The 19,063-nt window shown below is 36.9% G+C and overlaps 1 protein-coding gene across 1 annotated transcript in view; it reads left to right on the top strand.

The window, feature by feature from the left end:
• FOCAD (focadhesin) overlaps positions 1-19,063 on the top strand; it is a 262,856-nt gene that overhangs the window by 161,177 nt on the left and 82,616 nt on the right. The window contains exons 19-21 of the mRNA XM_036434175.2: positions 2,305-2,443; positions 5,124-5,309; positions 10,023-10,144. Coding sequence (XP_036290068.1) covers positions 2,305-2,443; positions 5,124-5,309; positions 10,023-10,144 — 447 coding nt within the window. The remainder of the gene's footprint in view (positions 1-2,304; positions 2,444-5,123; positions 5,310-10,022; positions 10,145-19,063) is intronic.

Consider the following 19,063-nt stretch of genomic DNA (forward strand, 5'->3'; position numbering starts at 1 on the left):
TTTTTTATGACCAAACTAGAGGCCCAGTGCACAAAATCATACACAGTGGGTGAGGCGGGGATCCCCTCAGCCCAGCCTGTACCCTCTCCAACCCTCTGACTGCTGATTTAAGATCAGGCCTAAACCAGCAGTCAGACATCCCTCTAGCAATTCTGGACTGCTGGCTCCTAATCATTCACCTGCCTGCCTGCCTGATCACCCCTAACTGTGCCCCACCCCCACTGCCTCTGCCTGCCAGCTTGATTGCCCCCAACTGCCCCCACACCAGCCTGGTTGTCTCCAACTGCGCCCCTCCTGCTGGCCTGGTCACCCCACACAGCCTGCTGCTTGGTCATTTGGTCACCCCTCACTAACTCCTCTGCTGGTCGCTGCTCCATGCAGCCTGTTTGGTTGCAACAGTTACTTAGGCTTTTATATAGGTAGATAATATTCCGAGGTATAGATATGCCACGTTTTGTTTATGTCTTCATCAGTTCATGAGCATTTCAGTTGCCTCTGCCTTTTTCTTTTTCTTTTTTTTTTTTTTTTTCGGAGGGGGGGTTTTTAGCTATTATGAATAATGCATTCACATTCATGAACATTCACATGAAAGTTTTTTGTGTGACTGTACATTTTCATTTCTCTTGGTATATACCTAGCAGTGGGGTTGCTGGGGCGTATGAGCTGTCTAACAGTTTGAGAAACTGCCAAACTGTTTTCCAAAGGAGCCGCCCCCTTTTACATGCACACCAGCCTTGTATGCGGGCTCCGATTTCTCCACATCCTCGCCGTTCCTCTGAGTTTTCCTCTGTGCCCCTCCCCAAGTCTCCTGTCACCTGTGAACGTGAGGAGCAGCCGGCTTCCCAGGGCTTGGATGGCCTGACGTGGTAACGGGTACTTCCGATGTAGACTCCAGCTGTAAGCAGTGTTGTCTGCTTCCCCAGCGTGTTGTGCAGATGTTTTTTCCATTTGTCCTGTGGATGTGTAAAAAGTCAGGAAGCAAGGCAAACGGACCCAGACCCATTCCTTCTGGGGGAACTTTTTAGGCAACTGGGACTTGTCAGAATCTCTGAGATAACTCCTGATGATACTAACCCTGGCAGCCTCCGAGTACGTATGCTGACCAGAGACACCGGGAGAACTCCGCTTGTCAGAGCCGAAAGGTTTGCAAGCGCGCCCGGTTTCTCTGGCATGCACTGATGGCAGCAAATGCCCTGTGTGGATTGTTATCACTGTCGTTGAGGCTGGCGCAGGCTCTGAGAGCCAGGCCAGGCCCTCTGTGGACTCAGAAGTAAGCCTGTCTTAGCAAGTGCTGGGGCAGTCAGCTTGCTTTCCCTCCTTCACTGTTGCAGAGGACACAAGTTATGGTTGAAAGGCTTCATTGGACTTGGGGTTATTATACTTAAGAGAAGCATTTCCTCTTTTTTTTTTTTTTTTTCCCTTTTTTAATCCCTTGCAAGCACCCCGGCTCAGTGCAGTTCCTAAATGGAACAGTGCTTTGGGGACCGATGAAGAAGGCAGTCGGCAGGAATTGTTAATTGTTTCTAAAAATAACTCCAGGAGACAGGCTAATGGTAATGACTGGGTTCTGGCACTTTATGGTTATAGCAACCACTTTTATATATTTTGATTTCCTCCCCTAATGCTTAATTATCTCCATGTGGGCATTATGATGGTGTATCAGTGAAAGTATTAAAAATTTAATTAATTGCATGACAGTTATATCTTGTGGAAATTACAATAGTGGTAATCTTCAAATTGCAAATCCCACAATAAAGTGTAGCTACCAATTACAGATTTTAGTGTTTTTATATTCTCTAGCAACAAATTGCCAAGTCTAAAATAAAGTCAACTAAAGCATTCTGTTCCTTCCGGATCTCCACTATACATTCCACTGGAGGATTTTAAGCTTTGTCATAGAGATGTGGGTGGAATCACAGATTTTAAAAAATGTATTAAGATTAGGCAAATATTTCATTATAAACCGTAGAAGTTCAATATGTTCAATGTGTCAGTGTTTGCATTTTATTGTCTGATGGTGTAAACTTTTATTACTTTTCTATAAAACATTGCTTATACTGATTTATGGTGATTTTCTTACTATATCATTAGTTCTTTACATGGATCTGGGATTATACCTAATATGATAATTACAGGTTAACATTTACTTAATCTGAAGATGAATAGTTGTTTTTTTATTTATTTTTAATTGTCTTTTGACATTATAGAGCATTGAATCTAGCTGATTTTTTAAAATCTTGACATGAAAAGGACAAAGAAAAGATTTTACGTGATGCTTTAGTATTGTCTTCTCTGTCATTTCAGATAAGGCCAGAAATCAGTCCTCCCGACAAGCTGGATGAAGATGAAGATGAGGAGGGTGATGAAAAGGATGTGGATCTTTCTATTCCTGGCCCTTGCTATCTCAAACTGTTGCCACTCACCTCACCTTTGGTGTTACCAGGTGACTTATTTACTTAATTAATGGCAGGGAAGCTAGCATTTTCCAGTGATTTTTACCTATCTGATTAATTGTGTTCTTTTGTGATGTGTACATATTATAGCTTGCTTTAATCTTACATACTCATTTTCTATCTGAAATGCAAAATGCCTCCATCTGTTCCATAGGATTGCTTGAAGTAGTATGGCATTCAACATATACTGAATATGTTAGACTTGAATAAAATTAAACTGGAGAACTAGTTTAAAAAGCATTTTTACTAACGTATTTCAAGTGCTGAATTTATTCTGTAAGGTAAGTTTGCAGTGGGACTTAAAGTCACTGATTCAAATAACTGTTTATTGTTATAGAAGGTAAGTGAAAAGATTATTAGAATCTTCTAAGAGTTACTAGCTAGTATCATCATTATAAATTTATTCTAAAGAGAATTATTCCAAAGATGGTACCAATATTCAAGAACTGGAAATGAATGCCTTTAAAAATCTATCGCATTGCATGGTCATTTAGTTTCAACATAAACTTTACAGAATTTTGGCATTTCAAAAATATTTTAATTCTTTCTAATTCTAATTCAGTATTAGCCAACATTTTGCTGACCATGTTGCATTATATGTCCTGTCCCAGTTCTAGTTTGAATGTTCATGAATGTATAAATAGGGAGCCAGGTCTTCATAAGAGGCATGCAGGCAGCCGGTAGCAGTCCTGAAGGTGGGCATCTGGGGGATACATACCTGACCTCACAGTGTTTCCACCCTCTGACCTCCTGCCAATGTCTCCCATTGGAAAAAATCCTGGTGATGCAGATGTTAAAGGTCATTCTTCCAGGACACAGAGCAGGGCGAGAGGGTGGAGGATGGGTCTGGAAGGGTAAATGGAAAGTATCCCATACAGTGTTTCCCTCGCTTTTAAATGGAGAGATTTGGTTGCATCTTGAAGTATATCACATTGACAGAGCTAGGCACATAATAAATGCTCCAGTGAGCACTTTCCCTTGAATTTAATCATATCTTTTAAAGAAGACATTTAGATCTATTCAGAGTGAAATTCCAGTTTTATTGGGTGGATCTTTGCTTTTTGTTCCTATAATAAGAGGCACCTGCAGTAGTCTCCTTTTTTGTTTTCCCTTTGATTTGTTTAGTTTAAATGTTTTTGTTTCTGCATTGGGCAACCTCTAGTGGTTCTTAGGGAAATAACACTGGAATACAAACCTGCATTTTTTTCAAGTGTTCTGTTTGCTATCTATTGTCTTTGGTCCCACATTTCTGTGTTACCTTATAATAAGGAAATACATCAAACAATAAAAATAGCGGGCTTAATTAGGACCACAGCAAAGAAATGATAAACCAATATTTTGCTTTTTATTTTATTTATTTATTATTATTATTTTTAAAATATATTTTATTGATTTTGTACAGAGAGGAAGGGAGAGAGATAGAGAGCCAGAAACATCGATGAGAGAGAAACATCTCCCAACTGCCTCTTGCACACCCCCCACCGGGGATGTGCCTGCAGCCAAGGTACATGCCCTTGACCGGAATCGAACCCGGGACCTTTCAGTCCACAAACCGATGCTCTACCACTGAGCCAAACCGGTTTCGGCAATATTTTCTTTTTAACAATTGTACTGATATTGCTACAGATGATTAAACTTCTGGTGATATTAGAGGTTTTGATGTTATTCTAAGCGCAGTGAAAAACAATTGGAAGATGTTAGGGAGGGAATGACACAAATTCTGGCCTGAATAGATGATGGTTTGTATGGGTAGAAATCAAAAAATCCGTTTTTAAATGAGGCCATATGCGGGAGAGAGAAGATAATGACTGGGCAAGTTGCAGTGAAAAGGGAGAGAAATGGGTGGATTTGGGATATATTTTAGAAGTTTGATATAGAAGGACTTGCTGGTGGAGTACATATGAGTGTGGGGATGAGAAAAGTCAAGAATGACTACGTTTTTAAGCTTTAGCAACTAGGTACCGTGGTCTGACTTGGGGAAGAATAAAAAAAGGAGGGAATCAAGAGTTCTCTTTTTACTTTGTGAAGTTTGGCCTGAAATAGGCTAAGCTGCTGCTGCTGTGGAGGTGATGGTATGTGTGAGTTAAGACATGAGTTAAGACATGTGGAATCTAACGAACACAATAAACTGGTAAATAAAATAGAACCAGAAGCATGGAAACATGCAACAGACTGGTGAATCTCAGAGGAAAGGTAGGGACAGGAAGAGATTAAACAAAGAATTTATATGGATATATGCATTGCCCATGGACACAGACCATAGGGTGGTGAAGGCCTAGGATGAGGTAGAAGCCAGGTGGGGGGAGTAGGGAGGCCAAAGGGAAAAATGGAGCAGCATCTGTAATATTCTCAACAATAAAGATTTTAAAAAATATATATGAGTGTTGCCCTGACTGGTTTGGCTCAGTGGATAGAGTGTCAGCCTGCGGACTGAAGAGTCCCAGGTTCAATTCTGGTCAAGGACAAGTACCTTGGTTGTGGGCACATACCCAGTAGGGAGTGTGCAGGAGGCAGCTGATAGAAGTTTCTCTCTCATTGATGTTTCTAACTCTCTATCCTTCTCCCTTCCTCTCTGTAAAAAATTAATAAAATATATATATTTTAAAAATGAGTGTTTCTCTTCTAGCATACTGTAATACTCTACTTTTAATTTCCTTTTATCTCTTTCAGCTTTGGAGGAATTTTTTACATCGCTCGTGAAGCAAGAAATGGTGAATATGCCCCGTGGGATATATCACTTGGCATTGAAAGGAGGTGCCCGCTCAGACCAAGGAAAGACGGTAGCAGGAATCCCCAACTTTATATTAAAAATGTATGAAACAAACAAGCAACCGGGTTTGAAACCTGGCCTTGCAGGTGAGCACAGTACACAGTATCCAGGTACAAGTGTTTAATGCACTGTTTTAGCTTCCGTGTCCAGGCAGGCTGGAGTAGGGCATGGGAGGGCATTGCTGCTGCTGCTGCTAACGTGTCGGCACACTGGATAAGTGGTAAGAATAAGTCACATTTTGAAGGCACCAGAGGACTGTAGAAGCAAAGATAAACAAAGCAATCCAGAAGGGAACATCTTCGGCTTGTCTTCTTCCCCAAGGAGGAGAGTCAGACTCGGGTTGTGAGGTAGGATTGGGGGTTGGCCAGGAAGAGGCCTGTTGGAGGCTAGAGAAACAGTGGAGCTATTAGTGGTTCCACTGGATGAGGGTGCTGCGATGGTTAAGTTGTGTGTCTTGGTTGGGCTAAGACAGTGGTTGGCAAACTCATTAGTCAACTGAGCCAAATATCAACACTACAACGATTGAAATTTCTTTTGAGAGCCAAATTTTTTAAACTTAAACTCCTTCTAACGCCACTTCTTCAAAATAAACTCTCCCAGGCCGTGGTATTTTGTGGAAGAGCCACACTCAAGAAGCCAAGGAGACGCATGTGGCTTGCGAGCCACAATTTGCCGACCACGGGGAGATGCCGGATAGCTGCTGAAACATTAGTTTTGGGTGTGTCTGTGAGTGTGCTCAGAAGAGGTTAGCTCTGAATCAGTAAAGTGTGTAAAGAAGATCAGCAGGGTGCCCGGCCCGGGCCCGAATGGAACAGAAACACAGCAAAAGGGTGAATCTGCTCTTTGCTTGAATGGGTGCATCCATCTCCTGCCCCTGGACGCCGGCACTCCTGGTTCTCGGGCTTTGGGACTGAATTACTCTTCTGGCTTCCCTGGTTCTTCTCGAGTATATATTTCTTATTTGTTCTGTTTCTCTGAAGACCCTAATTAATATGGGAGACAAATTGGAGATTTTCCTCAGAAGATATTTGCTGCATTTTGAGTTTGCACTGAAAGTTAAAGAAGTAGGCCGATGCAACGTGAAATCTCCTTCAGTCTTGTGCTCAGGAGACAAAGACGAGCTAGGAAAGCGAGTCTGAAAGCACAAGAGCAGGGGATTGGTCCTGGAGAGGGAGAGGCAGAACTTCAGGCCTGACCTCAACAAGAGGCTGGTGCTGGAGGCTAGAGAGACCAGCAGACCTTGGAGCCTGAGTGACAGAACGGGAGACTTGAGGAACCTCAAACAAACAGCTCGTTTCTCCCTTCAGAATGATATTTGCCCAAATTTGGAACTTGAAGGGATGGGAGAGTTAGACGTGACTGGAAACCTCTGAGGACAGACCTGGATCTCTCACAATTATTCGTCCTGAGGAGTGCCATGAGGCTGTCCGTGGGGAGTGCTGCCCTCGGAACAGGGCTGAGCCAGACGTGACCAGAGTATAGTTATTGTACTAACCCAGGCCAATCACCGATTTGGTTGAGATCAGTGCTTCCCTATCTGCTTAACAGGAGAGGAGTTTAGCATCATTTAGACTAAAATCTCTGTGGTTTTTTATTTACTATCCAGTATACAGTGAAAAAGTACTTAGACATATGAAAAAGGAGGAAGCTAGAAATGAAGGGGACATTTCAAGGAGATAACAAAGTCACCCTATTAAGAAAATGTCACTATCCTAGTCCATGCACACAAAATAGCATAGCTTCATGGTATCTGATAAAAATTAGCAGAACTAAAAGATGAAATAGGCCTGCAGTAAAGATGGAAACTTTAAAACATCTTTTTTCAATAGCTTGATGAATAAGGAGACAAATAAACTGTATAAGTTTACAAACTATCTGAACAATACTCTGAATAAACTTGACTTAATTGACAGAGAACAGCGATAGAATTCCTATGCTTTTCAGCAGTACATTGGAAACTTACCAAAATGGCCATATGACAAGCCATAATCATCAACAAATTTCAAAATACTGAAGTCATTAAGAGTCTGTCCTCTAATGACTATGGGATTAAGCTAAAAATAATCACCCCAAAAATAACTAACTAAAATGTCTCCAGTAGCCTAGAAATTGAACCAATACATTTGTAAATAGTCCCACAATTAAACTAAATATCAAAATGGAAATCAGCAAATATTTTAAACTGAATAACAATGAAAATAAGCCATATTCCAACTGTTAAAACAGTGCTAGAAGGAAATTTATACTTTCAGTGACTATATTAGAAAACAAAAAAGGAAAATAATGACTTAACCTTCTATCTCAAGAAGCTTTGAAAAGAACAGCAAATTAAATTTAAAGAAAGGAAAGAAGTAATAATAATAAGAAAAATTAATGCATTAGAAAACATAAAGAAAATGAGCAAAACCAAAGTAGATTCTTTGAAAAGTTTAACAAAATGATAAAGCCAGTGTACGTTTGGATAATAAAGAAATATAGATACGAGAAATAACAAAGGAGATACCACTTCAGAACCTATAGCATTCAAAAAGATAAAGAATTTATAAAGAACCTTAGCCAGTAAATTTCACAGTTTAGATAAGGTGTGGAAATTTATCAAAATATAAATCTTTACAAAACTGACAGGGGGATAAATAGACTATGAATAGTTTGATAATGTATTAAAGAGATTGAACCTCTAATAACCTTCCCACTGATACTGAATAAAAATAATGGTGCACATGGCATCCTTGGGGAATTCTTCTCCCAAATTACGGGAGCAATAGCAATGATATTTATATTCAATGAACTCTAACAGAGATTAGGAAAAAATAAAGAACTATGAGATCAGCATACTTTTTATACAAAATCTGAAGAGTGCAAGAAGGGAATGTTGCAAAACAATCTTTTTATGAACATAGTAGTTAAAAAAAATTGAACTCAGCAATAGACACAAAAAATAATACATAACAATTAAATGGGGTTAATTTAATGTTTAAAAATGTAATTCATTATATTAGTTGAAAAATGCAGAGCAATCTTTAAATTGAAGCAATAGATACAGAAAATATCTTGGAAAAATTTACCTCCTATTCATGATATAAAAAACACTCATATTAAACTTTGAATAGAAGGGAACTTTTTTTATTCTGATGAAGAGCATCTACAATGCCATTGTTGTACTTAGTACTCAGATACTGAGATTGGGGAAAAGATATGGATGGTATTAGCATCACTGTTGTTCAGTATTATAATGAAGGGCATAGCTAGTGTGATAAGCTAAAAAACAAAGGAAATAAGGGTTAGAAAGGAAGAAATAAAATAGTCATTATGTGCAGATGACATGATTCTATACATAGAAAATTCAAATATATGCACATATTAGGGTTAATAAATGAATTCAGCAAGATTAATGCATATATACAAAAGTCAACATATAAAAATCAGTGATAATTGAAAAAGGTTTTTAAAAATTAAAGAAATAAGTCACTAAGAAAATGACCAAAAAAAATCAGTGATATATTTTATATATCATAACAAAGAATAAATAAAATCTGAAACCTATTATTTATAGTAGCATCAAAAAAATGTCATTTATCTGAAGTAAATTTATCGAAAAGTATGTAAAATCTTTATGGCTAGACATTATGGAGAAAAAATTTAAAAATCCTAACAAATTGAATGATATACAATATCTATGGACTTGAAGACTGTGTTGTAAAGATGTTAATTTTCTTTAAATTGAAATCAACCAAATCCAGATCAGTATCCGGTAGATTGTTTTGTTTTTTTCTTTTCTTCTTTGAAACTGACAAGCAGATTCTAAAATTTGTGTGAAAATGAACGATAGCCAAGATAATCTTGGAGAATCAAAACAAAGTAGGAGGATTTACATTTCCAGATGTCAAGACTTTCTATGAAACCACAATATTTGACATTGTGGGATTGGTGCAAGAATAGACAAACAGACCATTGGAAGAATATTGCAAACCCACATAAGAGGGCCACAGGTTATTACAAAGGTAATACTGCAGAGCTGTGGAGAAAAAGGTCTTTATCACAAATGGTTCTGTAATGAAAAGCTGCAGTTATAAAAATAGTGACAAATTATATTAACATCAAGGACATGTGTTAATCAAAAGATATCTTGAAGAGAGTGAAAAGGCAAGCCATAGAATGCAAGAGAGTATTATACATGTGTCTAGCTCATATCTAGCATATATAATGAATTTTTGCAGATTAATAAGAAAAAGACAATCAGAAAACAGCAAAATGAATTGAGCACACCCTTCAAAATGAGAGTATTTAACTGATCAATGAACATATGAGTAAATGATCAACTTAGTCATCAGAGAGATACAAATTAAAACCTCAATAAGATACCACGACATATTTAACAGATTGGCTAAAATGAAAAAAAGAGTGCAGGTATGAGGAAAAACTTCCATTTGTGTAGGTATAAAACAAGGAACCCTTGTTTTATCAGGATTCAGAAATATGTGTAAGCACTTCTCTTTAATTGAAATTTATTTTTAAGCTTATTAGAATATTAAGTAACAGTTTATAAAATTTAGAGTGCCATTAATTGCAAATTTATTCACTTATTTAGAAATGAATAAAACTTGTAAATTAGTGATAGCTTAAATATAACTTATGTCTTCTATTTTTTTTTCTTTCCTTAGACACCAATAGCCAAATATAATTTGCTTAGAAAATTCTTTTAATTCGTAAATATCTCTATCCAGATTGATTAAATATTGGCTACTGGGAATCTAATTGATGAATTTTTTTTCATAAGAAATGTTTTTGTTTTCTTTAAGGGGGTATGTTATTTTGTTATGATGTTTCAATGTATCAGAGTAAAGATGGCAAACCTTTGAATCGACTGATGGCCAGTAGAGGGCGAAGTTTCAAGCAGACCTCACTTGCTCTGGTGCATGAGGTAGGTACCTTCCCACCCCCTAACAGGTCCTTCTTCCCTATTTGTTTTGGGATTTTCCTCCTTACTTTATGCTCGTGGAATTTAGTGTCTATTTGGAAATAATTTTTCTCTTTATCATCATTAATTTGAGATTTTTTAAAGGTAAGCAAAATAGCTGACTCACTAAAATATTTTGATATATGTTTCTGAGAGAAACTGGCCTGCTTCCCCTATGGCTTAACCTAAAATTTGAGGGAAAAAATCTAGGAATTTGATTTATTTCATCAATGTTTAACTTCCATTGTGAAGAATAAAAACTAACTTCTCATTTAAAGAAATTACCTATGTCTTTCTTAATTCTAATCTTTTGCAAGTATGTAGGGCACCAGTATTTACATTTTTGAAGGTCAAGGAATTAAAAGTAAATAAACATGTTTAGGTAAAAAAGAAAAAACTTTGGTTTTAGTGTTTATGTAGTCTACCCCTTTAAAATAAAGCAATGTGATGTCATTACATGATTTGCATGAAATTGGGTCATTACAAATTATAGCAACACCTACGGAAAGTGGGAAACTGAGAAGCACTTGGGAAATGTGTGGTTTTGTTTTTTTAAATTTTTTCTGGCAGTGCTCATTCAAATGGATATAAATGAAAATATACGAATGAATAACAAAATATCACAGCAAAGATGTTTACCTAATATAGATGTAATTTATACAGCATCTATAAATAAAAACATACGTAAATTATTTTATAAAAAGTGGGGTGTTAGGAGCGGGATAAAAGAGGTTAATGGGGGACTTAGGGTAATCAATAACACATTCAACAATAAAGATAAATAAATAAATTAATGGAGATTATGTAAAAATAGGGCTTCTACACTGTGTGTATTAAATCTTGTATTGATGCACAATTTATAAATCTCGGTAACATTAATTTGGTTTGATTATATTCTGAGTGTACACCAGTGAGCACCAGTGAGCCAAAGTGGTTTTTAAAGAGCCATCTTTATCTTATGCCACTTAGAATTCTGTGACTATTTGCTTCAGAACCATTTTTTTCTAATACAGTGTCTTTATTTAAGGAGGGAAGAAAGGTCTGGGAAGAGCAGTGTTTCTCTAGGAAGAAGAAAAGCTGAATGTTATGAAAGAGGGAGAAACGGGATTTCTGGACATGTTTTCCCTGGCATCTTACTAGTTGGTGTAGAGATGGGAGAAATTTGGTACCTTTTTGTGTTCTTAAGCGGTGCATTTACTTATTTGAAGGATAATAAAAGTATTGAATATTACTGGACAGCTGATTTTAAATCAGAGCAGAAACCAAAAAAAGGTGTGAATATGAAATAATAATAGCTAGTAACCAGCTCAGGCACTTTAAAAATTGCTATAATATATTAATTCATTTAATACCTACATCAACACTGTGAGATTGGTGCTGTTAATGTGCTAGAAACCACGGAGCAGTAAGTAGAGGAGCCTGGAAATAGAACCTAGACCGAATCACTCATGGTCCTTGAACTACCTCAGACCCTCCCAGGTTAAGCAGAGAGCATTTACTAGTAAAAACACCTTTGGGTCAAGATGACCCTGGTATTTCCTCACTCTTCTCGCTTCTGGTCCTTTTATTGTTGCAGTCCGTTTGATAGTTTTCTAGCCTAAGTTTCTTCAAACTCTGCTTTGCTTTCCCTCACTATTTTATTCTGAGTCTTTTTATTTAAAAAAACAAACAAAACTGTCATGAATGTTACGATTTGTTTACTGGATTCAGTAATTCATCCATCGATGGATCTTTGGGTTGTTTCCAGTTTGGGGCAGTTATGACTAAAGCTGCTATAAACATTCTCTTACAGGATATGTGGGTAGTGGTTTCCCTTTTGTGTTTCCTTAATGACTATTGATGTTGAGCATCTTTTTATGTATTTGTCATTCATACCTTTTCTTCCCTGAGGTGTCTTAATTCTTACCCATCTTTAATTAGGTATTAGTTTTTTATGTAGTCTGGATATAACTTATTAGAAATGTGTTTTGCACATTTTTTTTTTTACCTAATCTGTAACTTGTTTTTTTATTGGCCTGTTAATGTCTTTTGGTGGACAGATTTTTAGTTTTGAAGAATTTCAGTTTATCGTGTGTGTGTGTGTGTGTGTGTGTGTGTTTTGTTTGTTTTTGTTTTTATGGTTCTTGCTATTTTTCTAACCCAAAGTCTCGAAGATTTTTTCTTCTTTCTGTTATATTTTTTTATTTTAAAAAATCGACGTATTCATATGTACCATAAAATGTGCCTACTTAAAATGTACAATTCAATGGTTTCAACATATTTACAGTTATCACCGCAATCAATTATAGAATATTTTCAACACACTAAAAAGAAACTTTGTATCCATTAATGGTCATTCTCCATTTTCCTCCATTTTCAGCCTGTAGCAACTGCTAATCCACTTTCTGTCTCTATAGATCTACCTATTTTTGACATTTCATATAAAGGGAATTATATAACGTGGTCTTTTTGCCTTTTTTTTTTTTTTTTTTTTTTTTTTTACTTAGCATAATGCTTTCAAGTTTTACATATACTGTTGCATGTATCAGTCCTTCATACCTTCTATGGCTGAATAATATTTCATTATGTGAATATGCTATAGTTTACCCATTAATCACTTAATGGATCTCCTATATTTTCTTGTAGAAGTTTTATAATTTAAGGTTTACATTTTAGCCTATGATCTACTTGAGTTAATTTTTCCCAAGGTATGAATTACATTTGTTGAACATGCCATCCTTCATCTCGGCACCTTGTCAATAATCATTTGTCCATATATGTGTGGGGCTATCTCTGTACTCAATCTTATTCCTTTGATCTGTGTGTGTATATTATCATCAAAACCACACAAGTTAATTACTATTGCTTTATAATAAATCTTAAAATCAAGTAATGTGACTCTTCCAACTATTTTGTTTTGCTTTTAAATTTGACTTAGGCCCTTTGCTTTCCCATATAAATTTTAAATCAGCTTTGAGAAACCACAAAAATCCCTGCTGTAATTTTGATTGGAAATGCATTGAATTTGTAGATCTACTTGGGCTCTCTCTCAAATTGACATCTTAACATTATTGAGTCTTTCAACCCATGCACAAGATATATCTTTGATTATTTCAGGTCAGTGTTCTGTTGTTACAAATCTTGCCATTATTTTGATAAATTTTATAAATATTGCATAGCCTAAGTATTTTGGTGCTAAAGCAATTCTACCTTTTTTGTGTGTTAATTCCTGACTGCTTACTATTAGTATATAAACATATAATTGATACTTTTCTATGACCTTACTAAACTCACTTATGTAGTATTAAAGTTTTTTTTGTAGTTTTTTTTTTTTTTTACATTGTAATAGTGCCTATGAATAGAGATGGTCTTGATTTCTTTTCTTTCTGATTTATATTTCTTTTTTTCTTTTTTATTCCCCCCCCTAATTGATCTGTGTAGGGCCTTCCAGTACAATGTTGAATGGGAGTAGTGATGGCAGACTTTTTTGTGCAATCTTTCGGTGAAAGCATTTACTGTCTTAACATTAAATATGGTGTTAGTATAGAGTTTTTGTCGATATTCTTTATTGGGTGGACAGAGTTTCCTTGTACTTCTAAATTGCTGAGAGTTGGTTCCTGTCCCCCTCACAACTGGATTTGAGTTTTGTAAAAAAAAATTTTCACATCTTTTGAGATGATTGTATACTTCTTTAGCTTGTTAATATGAGGAATTATTTTGATAGGTTTTCTATTGTGAGCCAAACCTGCATTGCTGGGATAAACTCCACATGATCATATGATATGTATTATCCTACTTATTCATTGATGAATCTGATTTGCTAATATTTTGTTAGGAATTTTTGAATTTATGCTCATGAGGTATATTGTTGTATAATATCCTTGAAATATCTTTGGTGTGTTGTCAGGGTAATGCTATTCTAATAAATAATTCTGTTAATGTTCGGTAGAATATTCCAGTGAAACCATCTGGGCTTAGAGATTTTTTTTTAGGGATGTTTGTGACTACAAATTTAATTTATTTAATATATGAAACCATGTATTCATTCTTTCTATCGATCCACCTGTCCATCCATACCTATCCATTTATCCACCCATCCCTACTAGTCCTGAAAGAGGATTTGGGTGGCACAGCATACACGGCAATTAGTGTCTGTCTGCTTTTTTAAAGCATAAACCTCATAAAATCAGGGAGCTGTTTTTGTGGTCACATGTAGCTCCAGTGCTGGTATTGGTGCCACATGGTAGACACTTCATAAATGCTGCATTAATGGATGTGTGTTGTGTTTTATATGTGCTTTTAGTGGCATAGCTTCCTTTCTCCAGAAATGTTACTACATTGGTGATGAATCTAATAATTGTTGAAGTCTTACTAAGAAAAGACATGATTGTCATTTGAACAAGCACTTAAGTACTGTCTTGTGTTGTTATTCATTTATATGGTTTAGTCTCTCCTTCCTGCCAAAGATTATATATTCCTATTGGATATTCTGTAGCCTTCTTAATGCCTTCACCTATCGGTGGGTGAATGAGTGAATGAATGGGTAACAGAACTTAGTTTTGAATGTTCAAGAACTGTGCTCTTCATATTTTGAAGTGTGTTTTGCTTTATTTCATTGTCACTGTGTCATGGAGAACTGGCTATTTAATATAATCTGTGATGAACTCTTTTGGAAATTGTTATATCTTGTTCTTTTGTGGGGGGAAGTTGTTTTTTCATTGACTTCTCTTTTTTTAAATTTCTTTGTTGATTAAGGTATTACATATGTGTCCTTATCCCCAATTACCCCTCAATCCTCCTCTCTCCTGACCTCCCCCTCCCCCCATGTCTGTGTCTATTGGTTAGGCTTATATGCATGCATACAAGTTCTTTGGTTGATCCATCATTGACTTTCCTTGGTGTGTAACTCTCCCATGTTTCTTTTCGAAGCTATACAGATTGATCTAAATCTGATCAGGTTTGATCTGACTACCAGGAACAGTTCCCTATACAGTAGTCTTCCTTTATCAATGGGGGATACATCCCAAGGACAACCCCCCCCCCCCCCCCCCCGGAACGCCTGAAACCACAGATAGCTCCAAACCCTCTCTATACTATTTTTTTTCTATACATATCTATTGTATGATACAGTTTAACTTGTAAGTTAGCACAGTAAGAGATTAACAATAATAAAATAGAACTATTATCACAATGTACCCTAATAAAAGTTGTATGACTATGGTCTCTCAAAATACACTATTGTACTGTATTCATCCTTATTCTTGCAATGATGTGAGTCGATACCATTTTTACCTAATGAGATGGAGGGAGGCAAATGATGCAGGCATAATGACATGGGGTTAGGCTGCTCTAAGGGACACTTGACCACAAGCATTGTGATATGTAACAGTCCAGCTGACAATGGAGACCGCTACTCAGATGCTGGACAAAGGGACGATTTACGTCCTGGCTGGGGTGGAGCAGGAAGCTTGAGATTTCACTGCACTCCTTAGAAGGGTGCTCAATTTAAAGCTTATGAATCATTTATAGAATTTTCCACTTAATATTGTCATACTGCAGTTAACTATGGTAACTAAAGCCTCAAAGCGTAAAACTGCACTCAAGGGGGGGCCTACCGTCATCACACTCCTGTTTAGATTTTTATAAAACTGAGTGTCCTCTCTCTCTGCTCCTTTGACCAGGAGGCAAGCAGGGCTCATTTCAGAGGGTCCCGGGCTGGGCCAGGCTCAAGGGACTGTCCCCTTCTGTTCTGATTTGTAACTGTTATTTCTCTTCCCAAAACTAACGTGGCACCTGTTGATGAGGAAGTGGAAGGTGAATGACAGTTTCCTTCCCTGTCTTGTCATCGATTGGCATTTCTAATTCTGACATGACACTCTCCTAAATTAGGTGATGCTGGTCTGTGGCTGGATGAGAATGGCAATCTTGCCTCATTATTTCTTCCGTCTCCCGGTACATGCAGATGTTCCTGATCCGGCGGCTGCTACCCAATCTCATTTCTATCTGAGCCTTAGACAGCGAGCTCTTCTCTCATTTTTTGTTTCAGGGAAACCTTATCTGGTCTTATTGGTGGCACCGCTCTGAATGAAATCTTTGTTTCTAAATTCCCTTTTGTATTGATTGTCATGTGGTTATTTTTACCCTACACATTAATTTTGTTTTTCTTCTGCTGCTAATTTTTTTTTTTCCTAAGTGTCCAAAAGTACATGTGCTATATAACCCATTATTTGAAATGTAAGGAGTGTATTCACCTTTTTTTCTCCTGGTTTCTTATCTACTTAAAACCCCTATATATCTCTTAGGAAGAACATGTGTAGCCATTCGGGCAATATGAAACAATTAGATGAAAATGCTGAATAATAATTGGGAGAAGTAATATCTGTGCTTATTACACATTCCCCTTCTAAAACACTGTGGAAAGTGTGGTTTGCTGTGTTTTAGAGACTCCATAATTACCACTGAGCTATGTGAGTTGTTATGGTAACTGGGTTTCCCCCCTCCTAATAAATAACAGAGTAAGTGGTTGCTTAAGATGTGATTGAATTGTCAGCTTTCAAGCTGATTTACCCTAATGGGGTGGGAGGATGGGGAGAGAGAGAGAGAGAGAGAGAGGGAGGGAGGAAGGAAAACTGACGAGAAAAATAAGTGAGGTAGGAAGGGGTAAAGGAAAAAGTTTCAAATGTCCAGAAAACACCTACAAAGAATAAGACGGGTGCCATTTTACTTTAAAAATGTGTTCTTTACCAGCCCTCCCTTCTTGTTTTCCAATCACTGTTTGTCAGGGGGCAGGAATAACAGAACATTATTTTGGGCAAACAAGATTACTGTTGTCAGAAAATTGAAACCTGTTATTCCTTAGATGTAAGCAGTGGGACGCTGATGGCTTTAGGGTCTCTAATAGTGAGTACAAATGGCCTTTCTCCTGGGAACACGGGGGGAGTGTGTGTGTGTTTGTCACAGGCCAGATGTCGTGGCTCAGCATTCACCTGTCTGTGTAGCAACTGGAGACATATACTACTATTATTTTGATAACACATATACCTGGGGAGCATGAAAAATGCCTTACTTGATGAGATTGGGGTTTGAAATCAATAGCAAGCACTTTGTTTACCTGTCAGTCTTTGCATGCTGCCCACCTTATCCCATTCCAATCTGACAATCAAACAACTTCACCAAAGCTTGTCTTACTTGATTTATAGTATTGAATGAGGGGCTGTTAAAATGAGTATTTTTTTAAATGAATGAATAATCTCATCTGTTAAGATTACCCAGAGGCAGAAAATAATACCAAATTTCTGAACAGTAAATTAACTAAATAGGTGATCATGTGGTCCCCTCTGGTAAAATGTGTATGGGTGAGGAAACAAAATCTACTCTTTTATCTGCTCTTTGACACTTCCCTAAGCATAGTATTTTTTGTTGAGCTAGTGTTCTAAGCAGAGTATTTTTTGTTGAGCTAGTGTTTCAGATATAGTTAATTAGAACCTGTATGATATAAATAAAAGTTTAGATGGGAAATTTCAAAATATAAAGTTTATAATACCTGCTTTAAATTTTTGCCTTGTCAATCAGTGTTTTTTTTATCTGGAATTAAACATTTCCTGGCCAGAAGAGTTTGGACATGCTTTTGTAAAATTTCAAATATCCATGTCCTCACAACTTGGGTTTGAGTTTAGCTATTTCTACTAAAAAAAAATTAAATAAATAAATAAATAAATAAATAAACTTTCTAAAATTGTGCTTCTAGTATGATTGGAGGTTGCACATCATAATGTTTTGTGACCACTGGTTTATGATAGTATGGTTTTCACATGACACATTTTTATCTTAAAGCAAATACCGCACATTTAGTTCAGTTCAACTCAGCAGGTACTTAATTGAACACCTATGTGCAAGACAGTGTTATGGGTACCGTGGGAAGTATTCCTGGATGAATAAGCCATGACCTCTGCTCATAGGATTGCGTGAGATTAACGTCCATACACATATGATCTAAGATGAAGTCTACGGAGAGTTACAGAAGAGGCCTGTAGTGTTCGGGGAGTACAGAGGTGGGAGCAGTTATCCCAGTTAGGGGTGAGGAGAGGGAAACAGGGCTTTCCAGGAGAGGAAGGAGCGGCACAGGGGTCCTGTGGAATATAGGGCAGGCGTGTGAATTGGTTTATAACCCGGTTCAGCCAGAATGCAAGTTACATGAAAGAAAAGAGCAGGAAATCAAGTGGGGAAATAGGTTGAGGATCTTGGCCAGCAGAGTTCTTACATGAGAACAAATTATTTCTTAAAGCAAGTGTTATGCTTTTGAGTCTCCAAGGCTTTGAACACAGTACAAAAGAGTTTGAACTTTCTTCTATAATGAACCATCAAGGGGTTTTTAAAAGAAGTGCTGAGTTAATGTGATAGTAGCTGAACCATGTAGTTGTGTCAGAAGGAGGAAAGATTTTAGTCTGTTAGGGGATTAGGCAGGAATTATGACTAAGTCAATGAGAAGGAGAGTAGGGACAAATATAATAAACGTTTCAGAGGTGGGGTTGACAGCTGAATTAGGGGAAAGAGAGGTCCAAGATAAATAAAAAGTTTTAAGCTTAAGTGACTGAGAAATCAGTGGGTAATATTCATAGGAACAGGGATGATAAGCAGAAGAGTGGGTTTTGAATGATGATGACACTATACAGTGTATAAACATCATGGGAGGTGTGTGGGTGAGAAGTACATGTTCTATAAGTAGTGGTTTTCAAACTGTATTTTTTAATTTTGTTTTTATTGAGGTATAATATACAGGGAGTAGGTTTTTCACCTTCTAGTGTATAGTTCTAGGAATTTTAACAAGAACACACATTCGTGTAACCAGTACCACAGTCAAGATAAGAACAGTTCTGTCCCCCTAAAAATCCCCCATGCTCCTTT

This window comes from Pipistrellus kuhlii, unplaced genomic scaffold (assembly GCF_014108245.1).
Source record: "Pipistrellus kuhlii isolate mPipKuh1 unplaced genomic scaffold, mPipKuh1.p scaffold_m20_p_12, whole genome shotgun sequence".
Lineage (NCBI taxonomy): Eukaryota > Metazoa > Chordata > Mammalia > Chiroptera > Vespertilionidae > Pipistrellus > Pipistrellus kuhlii.